We start from the raw sequence: 16736 nt of genomic DNA on the forward strand, positions 1-16736 counted from the left end.
AGGGCCCAACTCTGAAATTCACCCTTAAACAGTTTTTGTTGTAATTTGTCCATCTTCACTTCAGTAGGTATGTTAGTTATTGTCGATATGGTGTAGATCCTGGAAGAGCTAGACTGACCTGCTGAAATTATGTATTTCAGACATCATTCAGCTTCAACAACTGGATGGGTCATGATGAGACTGTTCAAGCCTGCAGCTTTCTCAGAGCTGAGCATGAAAGCTGATTACCAGCTCTTCTCCGAGCTGGGTGTATCTCAGCCCATGAGCGAGGGGACAGTTTAGAATTAGAAACACATCTATGGTCCACCTGTTTGTAATGCTGATAGTATTTACCCACACCACGTTTGATTTGCTGTTTGTATTTCACATTGTAACCTCTACAGAGAAACAAAAAGAGCATCTTCAGATTCAGGATAGGAGAGCCATAAGGCTTGCATTCTGTGCTGGAAGGAGGAACAGAAGGAGAGGAGAAGAAGCATGTTATGCAACACGGGCTGCTGTCCTGCCCAGCCGCAAAACATATTTAGAAACCAAATCCTCTATCTGTTGTAGGGCCCATTAGCCCCATGTTGGACATATGAGAAAGTCTCCTGGTGAAAAAGAGATAGTTATTCAGAAATCAGCCTTTAAATCAACAATAGCTGAATTGAAAGACAGTACTGCCAAAGATATATTCACTCAAGATTTAGTGTGAAATCTGGGAGGAACTTTAAAGTGATCAAGTTGCTTAATCTTTACTATAAATCACATCTTTCTTTTATATTTCAATTTCAGACTGTAATACATTAGTTTGCCTTGTAATTAAAGAAACGAAATTGGAGTACTGTTCAAATAGGAATATTAAAACAATCACCTCTTTGACAGATTAAAATGCATTTAAAATGTGAGAGTCAAGGATCCAGTTGGTGAGAACCAACATTTTCCTTTCTGAATCCTCTACAGCGTTCCTTGAGGGGAACTGTCTCACAGCTTCCTAACTTCTAAAAGCGCTGTCTCCTTTCAGTATACTGTTCCTATATTTATGGAGTGAAGAAACTCCACTCAGGAGCTGCTTGATAAAATACCTTTGTACATATTTCCCTGGAAGCAGGCTCACTGCTGTGCCAGCAACATATGCTAAAGGCCAATTTAGAACATTTTTAAATATGCACCATACCCTTCCTTTTCCAGCTACTGAAATGAAATGCGTTTTGGCTTTAGCAAATGAGGATGGAAAGAGAGGAGAAACACTGCAGGGGAAAGTGGCTAAAGATGAAGTTAGAGGATGCTTATGAGGCTGCTCCTCTGCAGACTGCATCCCGTGCGCTGCTCCTGTGTCTCTGCTAGTTGGCCTTCCCAGCTGTCAGTATTCACAGTGCAGCAGCATATGGTAGAGGAGGAAGTAAGGTCAGTGCCTGACAAGCTATTCATTGAGGAAGCTAGCTGGGCGACATGCATTTGTCTTAGCAGGCGGAAGCGGAAGGACTGGATAGGAGTTGAGATCTTGCGCTTGGGGGTGATAAAAGATCACGACACTCACAAGGCACTTCGCAGTGTGATGGAAAGCCATCAGGTAAACACGGAAACAAGCCCACTTCTGTACGTGGAAGCACGTGTTTCGTCTCTAATCTAATCTCAGCCTCAGTTTTGTGAGTTTTACCAGCCCTCTGCCTAAGGTGTGCTCTTTAGCTAACCTTTCAGGTGGCCTCCAGATGATCAAGAATTCCCACAAGGCGCATAATTCATTGCTGCTATTTAATATAATTACAAAGGACTAGTTGCCATGCTGGATTTCATTCTTAATTAACTGAAATGATCCTTTCATAATGTAAATGACTTGGTTTTCAACAAGTCTATTGCCAACCTCTCTCTCTCTCTCTCTCTCTCTCTCTCTCTCTCTCTCTCTCTCTCATATTGGGAATTGAACTTAGAACCTTGCACTTTCCAGGCAGGCACTTGTACCACTGAGCTATATTCCTGGCCCTTTTCTGATTTTTTTAAAAAAAATTTTTTTTCAACTACCAAATTTTGAACAAATGCATAAAATGAAGTCTTACCATAACAGAAGATAAATAGATAGATGAGAGGTAGATGGTAGATTAATAATATTGTGTCATAAGAAACGTTGACCTGAGCACCCATGTAACCCAGCAAGGAAGAGGGCCCACCCTTGTACATATGTAACTTATTTTCTGTAATGGTTTGGTTTAATCACAATCACTTCATAAGTGTGTAATTATGCATACTTTTACATTGTGAAGCATTATGATAATTTAGTATATATTGTACTTTCACTGCCTTGTTAATGTACAGGCAAATATTATAGTTAAATAGCCATGCTCTTAGGTGCAGAAAAACATGCACAATGGATGAAATTAAGATGATAAAAGATAATTAAGGTGTCTGTTTAGGCAGACACAAGGACCTGGCTTTGATCCCCGGCATGCCGTGCCGGCCCTGCCCCTGGGGTGTACTGAGCCAGCCATTGAGACTGAGCATGGTGGCACGCACCTGTAATCCCAGCTCTTGGGAGGCTGAACACGGAAGGGTCAGTACAAGTCTGAGAGTCTGATCTGTGTAGTGAGACCCTATAGACCCTGTACTAAAAACATTTTTAAAAAATGATAAAAGGAAAGAGGAGAAAATTTCTAAGAGCTTTCCAAATGTGTTAAAGCACTGGCTGTGCTAACCACAGAATTTTTAAATATTGACCTGCAGAATCATTGTTTCTAGATGCAAATTTTCCCTTTTAATATGACCTAAAGCTCTTGAAAGCCATTTTACTGTCCCTTCATGTGAATGGGTGCTGAGTCTAACAGCGCTCACTGCATTTTGGTGAAAGACCACAGTGATGTGCATGAGTCAGAAGCCAATCCTGCCACCTGAGGCTGTTCTAAGTGTTGATGTACCCTTCATTTTCAGGTTAGGAGTATGGGTCCAATCTGGTGGAGAGAGTAGGGCAGGGCACCTCGCTGCATGACTCTCCTAGAAGATTAGTGGAAACCTATGTGCACCTGATGCTGTCTAGGCTGTTAAGGGGGCCCCATTGAACAGAGGGAGTTACGATGACTACTGCAGCTTTGGAGGCATTTTGGTTGGGAGTACAGAGAATATGCTCATTCTGCCACTTATTTACTGTGAAAAATCAGACTAAAAGGATAAATATCCCCTCTGAAATGTCATTTCCTCATTGACAAAATTAATAGGATTGTTTTGAAGATTTCACATGATAACATGTGAAACATGGATAGATTCTGAAATTAGCACATGCTTTTGCATTAGTAAATGGAAAAAGAGTGGAAACTCCATTGAGAATGAGAATTGTTCCTCTTTGTGACTACAGAACAGAGCTAAGGACCTGAAATTCATGATGCAGTCACTCACAAAGTGGAGTGGTAAGGAAGTTTAGCTATGAGGCCTCAGCTTTAGTTTTAAGGTTGAATTCTGCTTCTAACTTTTACTAGTTGGGCACTTTGCTCCGTTTCTTTCTCTCAGATTCCTCATCTTCAAGTAATAGTAATAATAGAGTACATTCAGTTGGGCTGCAGTAGAGAGTAATTTGAAATAATGACTGTGACATAATGAGCTCTCAGTAACTGTAATCGGACTCATCCACTTCTTTACAGTAAGACCAGAGAAGAATGGATCTGTACTACTTTGTACCCAAAGAAGATAATGTATTATACTGTTAGAATATCAAATTGTAAACTTTTCTTTGAACAATACTTGATTAGGATATACAGTTGCCTCTTATGGGCCCAATTTATCATTGGTTTTATGCTCATAGTGCCCATCCCTTATAATTTACATTCATAAACTAACATATGCAAATTAAACATCTGAAGCAGATATGTAAATTACCTCTATGGTAAATCATAATCTTTTGCTTTGTCAGTTGATAGAAGGATAGAAACCATAATGACAAGAGTATCATCTGTTTAAAATAGGACCACAGTAATTCACTTAATACTTCATTCAATATAAAATGTCACTGGAAGGGATTACTGGTCAATCCACTGTAGAATGGTTGCTCACTCCCACTCTATTAAATTTTATTACAAGTTTTTTTTTTTAAGTTTAGCAAATTAATGTGGATAAAAGTTGGAAAAGAGAAACTAACTTTGAAACATCAAGAACAGTGACAGTATTTTTTAATTGTAGAATCAAGGAATAACAGACCGGGGCCAGATAATGGCAATTTTAATTTTAATTTTCACTTTTGAGCAGTGCCAAATGCTAGTAAAAGCTAAAATGAGCGACACTTAAGAAAAGAAAAATCTTTCCCCTTGAATGTCTTTAAAATCTATAATAATAATATAATAATATAAAGCGCATCTGGGCATTGCCTTCTGCTGCAGTTCTCGCCTGGCTCTCATCCAAAGCTGTCAGGCTACTCTGAGTGCTGATGATTCATATCCCGGCACTCTTTTATCTGAACATTGCAGTGTCTTTTCTTTGTACTTTGGCAGTGATGTTACCTTGATGTTCAAAAATCTTTTAAAAGCAACATAGTCTTTCTCTGCATCTTGACAAATCATTGTCTGCTAGTAATGAAGAAAAAGCCAGCTCATGATCATGAGCATTGTAAAAATAAAGAAATAAATATGTGTGGGGCTTTTTTTTGTTTGTTTTTTATAGATGCTTATGTATTTTGTATCTGTTAAGTGAATATCCTGATAACGCCTCCTTACTTCTTTTACACAATTCAGCGTGCATTTACATTCACAGGCTGCTTTTCAGATGATTCTGCATCTGAGGCTTGAAGCAGCCTCGTGAGAGTATCAAGGCCGGTTCTCATTAGTATTCTACCTTATTTGTAAGGAAACTGAGGCTCAGGATGATTTATGACCAATCCAGTCAACCACAGATCTCCTCACTCAAAATGAATGGTTCCTCCAGTTTTTTACAATTTTGGCTTTTAGCAGGGAATGTCAGTTTGCTCAATGAATGTTTAGTATCTGGAGGAAAAGTGCTATATTTTTCTGGGAGTAAACCTTGGTCCTAAGCTGCTGGAGTTCTTTGTGATGTTTGAACGCTACATTTGAAAGAGAACATAGGAGGAAAGTGGAGGACATACGGAGGGCCCAGAATGTTGAAGATCCTGGGAAGTAACCCTCAGATCGGGATTTTCCTATCTGGAGAAAAGAACAATACAGAAAGACATGGCTGACATCTCCAAATGACTCGTGGTCATTAACTTGTGGAAGATGAATTAGGTTTTCTCTTAGCAACTCCAGGCAACAGTAGTAGGATCAGTAGGTAGAAATTACACAAAAGCAGATTTATGTTCAATATAAGAAACTTTCTACCATGTAAGAGACGTCCACGAATGGAATAGACTAGCTCACTACCACTGGGAAATATACATGCTGAGACGGCCTAACTTACACAACTTTATGAGTGCTGTATTTTAGCAGTGACAAAGTTTTATGATGAACCTTTTCTGAGCACTCAGGGAAGAATTTCCTCACTAGCTAAAAGCAAAGGGGTTTTGTAGGCTTTGCCACTGTGATTGTAGACCGAGAGAATTGTGTAGTAACAATTATTACACCAAACATCACAGGGTCTTGTGAAACAAAGAAAGATATTAGTTAAAGAAGGTAAGGAAAAATTTTTGTCAGATTAGAATTAAAGTGGACAGCTAGAAATGTTGTCATCATTGTGGTAGCAGTGTGTGTGTGTGTGTGTGTGTGTGTGTGTGTGTGTGTGTGCATTTTAATTTCCAGGAAGAATTTGCCATGGTATTTGTTCTTATCTGGCTTATTACTTTTACTTCTTACCAGTCCAGACCTCCACCAACCAATAATATGAAACAAAAGAGGAAACTCTTTCAGTAGATGGTTTCCATTTTCTCAGTATGCAAAAGGACGGAGCAGCCACACGGTGATAAACTAAGATGAGTGTTTGCTTTCTCCTTAGAAGTAGACCCACTAAGGGACACACTGAGCCGGGTTCTGAAGTCTTTATTCCACCTTCATTGTGTCTCAGGGTTTTTGCTTTCCTTTTCTTTTAAAATGAATAAACTCTTCTTGGAATTTTCAACTTTAAATTTTGTGGTACTAACTCAGTTGTATAGCTCTAGTTCTTTATACATTAGACTGCCGAAATTCACAGGCGTTGTGTTCCCAGAGCAAGTACACACTGCAGAAAACTGCAAATTTCAAATATGGCCAGGAAAATATCTATAAATGCTTGTTTTTTATAGTTTAAGCTCTACATATTACATGTCTCCTGCAGTTATGTAATTTAACGTACTCAGTTACTGTGTCAGTAAAGCCTTAATGCAGGGCATTTTGGTGTAATCTCAGAGTTTTAGGGCTTTAAGAAGAACAAAACCCAGAACACTGGCTATAGCTGCTTGTGGAAGAGCAAGCTGTTCTACTGGGATGCTGGTTCATCCGCAGGAGACGGGCTACAGGGTGGCAGCCAATCAGCAGCAAGGAGAACAGGATACTGCTTTCAGATTGGCTACTTTCAAGCCTCAATCGAAACAATGGCGGAGGATATTTGTGGTTTCTGTGAAATTGCAGTGATTTCCACAAACAATTATTATTTAGGTTCTAAAGAAAAATCCTTGAATAACTGCAGCCAGAAACTCTGAGGATTCTGTATTTACATAGAAACTTGAAAATGATCTCAATTATAACTGAAACAGTTCAGTAATTTGTTGTTCTTTCACTTGCTCATTCATTTGTTCAGAAATCTTTATTAAGTGAAACTTGTAGGAAAAAAAAAAACTTTTCTTCAACATAATACAATTTTAAGAATAAAGGAAATCTTGTAAATAACACATTTGTGTAGTTCTTTGTTCTGAAAGAATAGTGTAAGAATTAGGGTGAAAGTGATGTACTGCATTTGTAGGGTATTTTGAAGCAATGATAAGAGAATTCCTCTGGAAAATGACTTATTGTAGCTTGGAATTGAAGCGATAATATTTCAACTATTCCCCAAATCATAATGGTGTTCAGTGACAACTTAGACTAAATCTTTGAGCACCAGAAATTTTACAGTGTTCAACTTATGAGTTTCAAGCAAAAACTCTTTGCTCTGCCAATGAGCTCATCATCGAATCGTTTTCTCAACAGATTCCAGAGGGGTGACTACCACATCGATGTCTGTATCAATGACTACCTGGACGTTTTCTGTCCGCACTATGAGGACTCGGTCCCAGAAGATAAGACTGAGCGCTACATCCTCTACATGGTGAACTTTGATGGCTACAGTGCCTGCGACCACACTTCCAAAGGGTTCAAGAGATGGGAATGTAACCGGCCTCACTCCCCAAATGGACCGCTGAAGTTCTCTGAAAAATTCCAGCTCTTCACTCCCTTTTCCCTAGGATTTGAATTCAGGCCAGGCCGAGAGTATTTCTATATCTGTGAGTATATAGAGATTTATCATGCTATGGGGAAGCTGCAGGAACCCAGACTAATTTTTTACCCATGTTACAGAGAACTGCAGAGCTGGACTTAACGTTACAGATGTCTCCTCATAAATGTGTACATCACAATCCCTAGGTACATTAGCTGGGAATTGAGAGCACAAATTAGATTAAAGACACAGTGTCTCTCCCCTTATGAAATTGCATGTCAGCCTGTTCAGTGAACCACTGCTGACTTGTATTTCTTTTAAATGAAAATTGCCAGAACTTCTCCAAAGCTCAGGAAAAGAAAAAAAAAAATTCTGGAAAAAATTAAAGGAAATAATTAAATTTACATAGCTTAAAGTCATTGGATTTCTTATTCAGGTGTCAGCATATCCTTTCAATCATCCACAGTTTTAGTGGAGAAAGCCAAAATGCCTGCAAATGTCAGCATGCTGACAATAAATACTCTCTTTGCACCGAAGAGAAAAGACAATTATTAAGAGCAGCTGTGTCTTTAAGCATAAAGCATGTGAAGAAGTATCTAGCAAGGGTTTCGAGGGAATGGAAGGAGTGAGTTTTTCACCTGTGAGCATTGACTGTCCTTAGAGAGCACAAAATGTTTTCAGCATTAATCACAACACCATGCCCTTGTTTTTTCCCTTTTATGTACACCACCACTTCTTCAGGCATTATACTGTTATGTCCCAGAGGTAAATGCTTCTTAGGGTTCGCTGTGCATTAGAATCATCTGGGGATATCACAGTGAATATTCTGACTTGGGATCTGTGACACAGCATGAGATTCTGCACATATAGAGAGCCCCTAGGTGATTGGATGCAGAGGACCTGTGGACTATATCTTGAATAACAAAGTCCTAGGTAATCCCTCCTTTAGGTAATCTCTTGTCAGTCTGGACTCGCCTTTGGCTGGTGTCGTATGTTTCAACTACGTAGCTGTTCCTATGAACGTTCACTGTCAGCAGAAGGAGTTAAAAAGTTATTTATTCTTAAGTACATTTATTGAACATTGGATCAGAAATGTGGGGGGGTAGGAGAGGATAGTACTCCTTTTTAGGGTATAATGTTATAGTAGGGAGCAGACATAAATAGACATTGTAGAGTATAAATAGGCAGTTGATGGATAAAGATGAATGCGAGGAGCACTGGAGACTTGGGGGGAGTGATGCCTCACTTGCTTGGGAGAATCAGGAAGTACAGCTTCCTCCACCCCCACCTCTGTGTGCACAGACCCAGGGAACACCTTTCAGTCTGCTCAGCACCAACTTTTCACCCCGGCTTGCTAGACAAACGAGATAAAGAACATTCCTGTTTTTCTGACTCATTTCTCCAGCCCAAATGTTCCCACCCACGTGCTTTGCATTCACCGAGATTTCTACCTCCTCTTCTTCTCCAGAAAACAGAATTTTATACCAAGTCAGATTTTACCACCCAAAGGGCCCTCTCACTTATATTGGAATTGAATTTTAAAAGGAAATTAAACAGTACCAGTTTTATTATTTCAGGACATATTTCTGCTGTTAGTCATGAGAAAACATGTAAAAACCTTGATACTATCTCACATTCAATATGTAAAATAAGAAAAGGAATATTGAGTCCCACAGATGCAGGAAATACTGGCGTGCAGTGAATTCTCACATTCTCAGGCAGCGTGCTCTTGACTTTTCCTAGTTTCTTACTTTGTGAAAGAGTCCCATTCAGTAAATAAAGGGAAGAGAAGGTCTCCAATGGTGGACAGCGTCCTATAAATTGCCTTGCTATAATATACTATAGCAGGGTAAGAGGAGATTATTACTAGTTTTGAATTTTCTTCTGAGTTTTTTCAGCTTGAAGGACAACATAGGCATAAACGAGAAATGAATATACAGCAGTAAGATGGGCAACATACTCACCAGCTAACTAGTTGATTGCATGATTATTAAAAATTATAGAATCCGTTGAGGTTCATAAGCAAGATGCTATTATTCAAATATACCCATAGTGCTATGACTGGTTTCTCCTCATTTGTGGTTAAATTCAATATTTCACTAAAAATCATTATGTGTCTTCTATAACATTCATTTAACAGAGTCATTTAACTGTCAAGGGCTCCCGTCAAAGTAATTGTTCCAAAATGCTTCAAAATATCAAGAGCTTTTTGCTGTTCAGCTGAGTTTAACTTGAATTACTTTTTTTAAATGAAAGGTAAAATAGCACAAATTAGCAGCAAGCAATGTTCGTTTACAAGAAGCACAGTGGCCTGGTGTTCAATTAAATTGAATTTTCAACCATTTTTTTGACCCATGGAAGCATCCTTCCCTGTCTTTTCAGTAGCAAAGGGCTTCTACCTCTTTTACTGCTGACAGCAGTAGCTGCAGAGCTGATGTAGCCATCTTACAGACATTTAATGTACTGTGGTCATAATTAAACTGGAAGATTCTTAGGGGAAAATTGGCCCACCATTGAATTTTCCTCTCCTAATGTGCATGGAATGAACCAGATGATTGGGAAATGGCTTTTTTCATACTTAGCACATTATAAAAAACTCTAGGGCTGGTCTCAGGAGCAAGCTTGATGGCCCACCACGCAATTCCACCCAGTACTGTTGCTAGGGCAGGAGTACATTTCAGTGCCTCTTGGCTTTCATGTCCCTTCTAGCTTTGCCAAGGCAGAACTGAGGGGAAAGCCGCCCAGGCGTTGTCTGTTCTGCGTCAGAGTGTGAGGGGCAGGCTTCCGTGTAGTTGTCATGTGGATTGCCAAGGTTCAGATACGGCACAGATTTGTGGGTAGGGGAGAAATTTCATGAGCAGATTACCAAGATGCAGAAGGGATACATATCAGGATTCTTAACAAGTTCTACTTTATTTGTAATAAGACTTATTTTCTTTTTAGTGGCTTCATAAAATGAACGTTATGCAGTGATTCCAAGCATCCCAGATGAAGTTTCTAATTTATTTTAAAAACAAAACATCCTTCACAGTACTAAATCTTTTACTCCACCCCAAATGGCTGTATGTTGGGTATTCTTCCTCTTAGATTTTAAATAATCAGTGTCCACCATTATTGTGGACTTGGGCCATTCCGGATTATGATATTCTGCCCTTTAAGTCTATAGGAGTTATTTTGTAAGTAAAGGGCACACATTATTTTTTAAAAAATCAGTGGCATTTCTTCCAGTGATAGGTTTGCAGAACCTCCAGTTAATTAATTAAGGACATTGTCATTTATGAAGAATTCCTAAAGGAAAGAATAATTTTAGAAACTTAAAAAAATATCATTTATGAACTTTAAAAATACTTTAGAGGGCCAGCCAAATAGCTCAGCAGATTAAAGTGCCTGTTTAGGCCGATGCAGTGGCCGGGGTTCGATCCCCATTGTGCTGTTCGCCCTGACTCTGGGGCGCGCTGAGCCAGCAGTTGAGACTGGGTATGGTGGCATGTGCCTATAATCCCAGCTCTTAGGAGACTGAACACGGACAGATCACTGTGAGTCTGATCTGCACAGTGAGACTCTGTAGACCCTTCCCTAAAATACAAAAAAACAAAAACAAAAACACAAAGCACTTTAGAAATACTTTATATGCACATTAGCCATGTATCATAATGAGAAAATGGTTGGAAAAAGGGTTTTCTGCTGTTATTGTGGATAAAGTGAAATCTTGAAAATATGGGCACTATAACCTATCTTTGCAAAGTTCAGAGAAACATGAATTTTGAATGTACCCTTTTGTAAGGTAAGGAAAACTGAGTCCCAGGCTCTTTTCTTTCCCTAAGTAGTTAAACGACCATGGGTAGTAAATAATTCATTTTCTCTAGAGTCTTAACTCTCTGTGTGTAAAATAACATGTATATAACTGATGATTTCTGAAGTCTCTTAGAGCCTTAATGTCTTAACCTTATTATATTTTAATTGGAGCTCTGCAGTTTCAGGGTGAGAAATAGTGTTGATACAATGGCCCGGCCCTGCCCAGTGCCCTTTTTAGTTGGTCTCAAGAAAATCCGGTTAAAGGGAACTTTTTAAAGGAAATGCAGAGTGGAAAGCTGTGTTAGAATCATTAAACTAGTTTTCTCCCTGCCACCCTGTACATGCCACCATGACCTGCGGTCTCTACTAGCACAACAGAGATTACTGTCATTACTACCTCCACAACGTGTGTCACCACTGGGTCAAAACCCTCCTGTGGTTTTATTTATTATCAACACCAAAGTCCAGTCTCTACCCCGACCAGTAAGCTCCTCCCTGGCTGTGTTCCTCTCCTCCTACCCTCATCTCTGATTCCTCTCACAGGTTGCCTCCCTTGCTGACCCTCTGCTCCAGCCACCCTGCCTCCTTCCTACTGCTTGTATCCATCAGCACAGTTCTAATCAGGGCTCTGCAGCTTAGCGTCCCCTACCTGAAATTCCTTCTGCCCCGGACATCCATGTCCCTTGTCTTATCCCTCATTTTCCTTAGAAAGAGGCTAAAAAATATGTTCTGACATTCCAGTGTAAAAATCACATCACCTTCATTCCTTACACTCTTACACTCCTTTTCCTCTGTTACTTATCAGCCTTGGCATTGCATGGAGTCGGGCATTCGCTGCTGGTTGTGCTGTATACCATCTGTTATATTATTTGGCACATAGTAGACATTCAATAAATAAGGCTAATCAGTGTTTACTTAGCACTTAATCTGCTTAAGGCACCATTCTAAGTATTCTTCAATTCTTGGAAACAGCACAGTGAGATGAAAAATTTTCTCTTTTTTACAGGTGAAAAAAAACGAGGCACAAATTTAGGTAACTTGTAAAAAGGTCATGTAGATAATAAGTAGATGACCTGAGAGGAAATTTAAGTCAGTTAACTGATTAAAAGAAATGAAAACATATATAAGTCCCAAGTCAGAATGAAAAATGTCTTGTATAAAAATAGAAATATGTAACACTCACTTTGACTGTTTAGGGAATACTGTTGTATAAACTCTCCTTATCCTAAATTTGATAATGGAAAGATACATTTAAAATACATTTATGCATTTTTCAGCTCCATAGAGGATATCCAGAGGATACTTCAGATAACTTCAGAAGCCTGAAAGTTGCATTTTCCAAGAAATTCTTTTCGAATTTTCTGAAATAAATAAAGCATTCAGACTGAATCATGATTGTGCACTTGATTCAGGAATTAGTGAGTTTTAAATGAGAAACCTACAAAAGAAAACAAATTTTTTGAAAATAACACTAGAAAGGCAGAGAAATCTAGCATTTGCTAAGGCAAATTTGTAACCGATAACATTCTGTGTTACTATAGACGTGTAGCTCAGACTTCATAGCTATTTGAATGCATACACTTAACAATTATATATTTCACTTAAAAGTTTACAGCATCATCTCAGGCTATGACATAATTTTGTTTTGCTTTACACAAAAGATGAATAAAATAAATAACCAAATTTCTAAGAGAAACTTTATTAAAATTTTGAGAACAAGCTTCGGAAGTCAGTTCATTGTACAGTATGGTTATTGACTGACCCGTGAAAGGTATAAGAATAATCAGGGAAACATAATGTTAGTATAAAGAAGAAACTCCATCACAGGCCGATTTTGTCTTTCCAGAGCCTTGTTCCGTGAGTTGTTGGGGTGTAGAGTATTGCTTCTTATAGAAGTGTTTCTCACAACATCAGGCAAGTCTTTTGCAACATATAGAGCCTGCTTATTTATAATATTGACAGAACACTATATTTTCAATAAAAATAGTAGATAGCAGTATCTAAAAGAACTACTCAATGAATACTATTTGATTAAATAGATGCCATAGTGAACCTTACAGAAGGAGAAAAGATTTTCTTAAAAACATGTCTTTATATTGTAATATTTAAGAAAAGCAGGCAGTTTCACTGCACACTCAGTAGCATTTCCCTAGTTTCTAGTAATAGTTTTAATTGTATATTGGGAATACATGTCATCAAAGGAGGAAGTGAAATAGTTTTTTGTTTGTGTGCTTGCTTGCTTGTTTTTTAAAGTACAGTCTCTGATGAGTGCAGCCCTGGGACAAGCCTGAATTCTCCCCTTATATGCCTAATAGTTATGTGACTTTGGCAATTTACTTAACTGTATCAACCTTCCCTTTTTTCATCTGTAAAATGAATATAAGTTCTTTGTTACAATCTTTCCTATCTTCAAGACTCAGCTAATGATTTTTATGGAAGCGTGTGGTGTTGTAGATCAAACTCAGGGGTACTCTAGCACAACTGATTTCTTTTCCTTTTTCTTCTCTTCTTGCACTTGCCAGGTAGACGCTTATGCTGCTGGACTATCTCCCTGGCTCTATTTTTTAAATTTTGAGAAAATATCTTGCTAAGTTACCCATCTTGTTTCAAATGTGTGATCCTCCTACCTCAGCCACTCAAATAGCTGGGATTACAGGCTTGCAATTCTACATAAAAATATCTTCTTAAAGAACCACTCTGTTTCTAAGGATGTATCTTCATGAACCACATCCAAAATTTTTTACATTTTTTGCAAAGTTAAGGCAACTTGAATAGTCAGGACTGATACTTTAGTAAAATAATAATTAATAATAATAATGATAATAATAATGCATAGTATTTAAAATTTAAAATTAATTCCAATATTCTCAAAAAGCATTATTCTAGGATTATTTATGCTTAAGGATGGCTTCATTCCCCAATGGAAGTCAGATTTTTTCAGTGGCTTTTACTGATAATCTACATTAAGAATTATTTTGATCCTGACAGTTCACACAAATCCACCTTTTCAGGGAATTTTTCTTATTGAAATGGAAGAGCATCAAGATGACACAATTATCAAAGCAGGAGGTAATCTTTTTCACTGCTCATAATCTCTTACTATTGCAGAGCAAGTGACCTGTAAATACAATGAACTTTCTTAACGTGAACAACTCAATATTTGCTCCAGCGTGTGTGTGCATTTTACTGTTGTTATCGAAAACCGTCTTTGATGACGGAAGTCTTATTTTAGCAGTCTTCATTCTAGCTTCAACTCTGTGGAGATGAAGATATGTAACTAGAATTTGCCGTAAGGCTGTGGTTAAATACTGGTTTATCTTCTCTAGTTTTTAGGTCTGTGATGCCAGAACATGATTTTTTTTTTGAAACATGATACTTAAAGGCATATTTATGCTAACACAGAAAAAAAACATGAAAGACAGTGTTAGGAAACTGAAGAATTTCAGTATTTAAGAACTGTTGTTTTCTTAAATTTTGTTTTGTCTTGAAAATAGAAAGTTTTTCTCCACTGGGATACTGGAAATTTTTCTGGTATTATATTAAGTCTCTACCTGAAAGTAGTTCTTTTATTACTTAGTAAACCTGCAAGAATGTATCTTTTCATCTACAGAGTAAATTTAGGATTGGGTGTGTTTCGAGTTGTCCCTAGCCATCTTTCTGTATAGCACGGATGAATTTCAAAGGCTCTTAATGAAGATAAAAGGAGGACCTGAAAGAGAATGTTTGAGACTTCAGTATATTTGCTGTGTGAATTGTAGTTTCACTTATGAATACAATTGTTTGCTGCCTGGCTCCCTGCGAAGCGTCTGAGCAAGAACTCTCTGCCTCAGTGAGGAGCACCCAGCTCAGATGCCGCCCCCGGACTCTGTGGTGGCTTCACGTAACACATTGCACATAGCCTGAGTGAGATCCACAGATTGATGCTAGGTCTATGTAAAGGAAAATGGAGTGAACACAGCTGATTAAAGGGTTTTGACGCTGGAAGTATTCTTAAAATTTGCAAAGAGAGCCTTAAAAGGTATTGAATAATTGGGACTTTATAGGAATTCATGGATCAGTCACAAGAAAGTGGAGACTCATTAGCACGTCTCTTATTGTCTGAATTTTTCAAATTGTGGGACATTCAGATAAGAAGTTCAGAAACAGATAATTTTCATTGATACTCCTTTTAAGAATTCAAAATACAAGGGTTGGCCAGATAGCTCAGCGGACTAAAGTGCCTGCTTAGGCAGAGCGCAGCAGCTGGGGTTTGATCCCCTGCATGCCATGTCGGCCCCACCCCTGGGGGACGCTGAGCCAGCCATTGAGACTGGGTGTGGTGGCATGTGCCTGTTATCCCAGCGCATGGAAGGCTGAAAACAAGCGGATCACTCTGAGTCCAGTCTACATAGTGAGACCCTGTAGACTCTGTAGACCCTGTTCTAAATTCATTTTTAAAAATTCAAAATGCTATTATAAGAATTAGGAAGCGTGTAGAGCTCTGATCTCCTAGGGGGTAGGAAGAAATTATGTCACCTTTTGCCACACTAAGAAAAAATGCTGAAAGTGAAGTAAATCAAAAGCTTGTTCTTTTTATTCATAAATGTCAAAAGTAGCTATATCTCCTAAAGAACTAATACACCTGCTTGTGTAATTTCACAGGGAGGCAGTAATACTCAGCTCTACAAACATGCAATGCACTATTTTGGTCTCAGCGCTAACTGCAAACAGCTTAATGAGCTGTTGTATTGCATGTATGTGTGGTGTTACACATAGCAGATGCCAGAAGAAATGGAGATAACACACCCGTGACACTTGGAATAACAGTGTTTAGACTTCATTGACTTCAGGATGTCAGCATGCTATTCTCTGTGTTGCCCTCAGTAACTTATTAAGGCAACTGACTTCAGTGTGCTGATGCCTAAGTGTCATTTGTTGTAAATTACACGAGCACACACACGCCAAATGCACAGTTCATCTTCCGGGGAAAAGATACTTTCTAGGGTAGACCATCAAAATCTTATCCACAAGACATACACAATAGAGTGAAAGGTGACTCTGAATATGGTGCATGCTGGAAAAAAATAGGATTGTGGGCTTTCATCATAAGAAATACTATTTCTACCGATTTTCCCAGTCATCTATTCTTGCTCTATTTTAACAGAATGGTCGTGTAACTCTTGGTTTGAAAGTTGTCATACAGCCTCACAGCAGGCCTATATTATCCACAGAGTTCTTTATGAGGAAATATAAATCACTACAAATGAGACTTTTCACAGCCAGAGATATGTAGAAATCTGTGTCAGTGCTTTGCTGCCTGGCTAAAAAATATCTCCAGGCTCCGAAGCACGCTCACAACTCATCCCTGCTCCCTACCCTTTTGGGGAAGCAATTCTCAAAACTTGAGATTTATGGCTCGGAGAGCTGATAGTGGCTGTAAAGTTTTCTGTTTTCCCTTTTCTTTAATATTAACGCAGAGAACGAGGCATTATCATTCATTATGTTAGTCCACGAGTACCCTGTGGGCTTGAAATACGGGTTTTGGGGTCTGGCTTACCTCTGCTTAATCAGGGAAGCATGTGGACTTTGGCGCCAGGCTACTTCTCCATTGAAGTTCTTGTACATAGATTGAATAAAATCCACATTAGGAACAAAACTTTAATATATATATA

General features: G+C 38.6%; 1 protein-coding gene across 2 annotated transcripts in view; it reads left to right on the top strand.

Annotated features, from left to right (window-relative positions):
- The window catches only part of Efna5 (ephrin A5), a 280960-nt gene that overhangs the window by 226378 nt on the left and 37846 nt on the right, over positions 1 to 16736 (top strand). For both annotated transcript variants that reach the window (XM_004625407.2, XM_004625408.2), the window contains exon 2: positions 7065 to 7357. In XM_004625407.2, the coding sequence (XP_004625464.1) occupies positions 7065 to 7357 (293 nt within the window). The remainder of the gene's footprint in view (positions 1 to 7064; positions 7358 to 16736) is intronic.

The sequence above is a fragment of the Octodon degus genome, unplaced genomic scaffold, assembly GCF_000260255.1.
Source record: "Octodon degus isolate 3935 unplaced genomic scaffold, OctDeg1.0 scaffold00009, whole genome shotgun sequence".
NCBI classification, from domain to species: Eukaryota; Metazoa; Chordata; class Mammalia; order Rodentia; family Octodontidae; genus Octodon; species Octodon degus.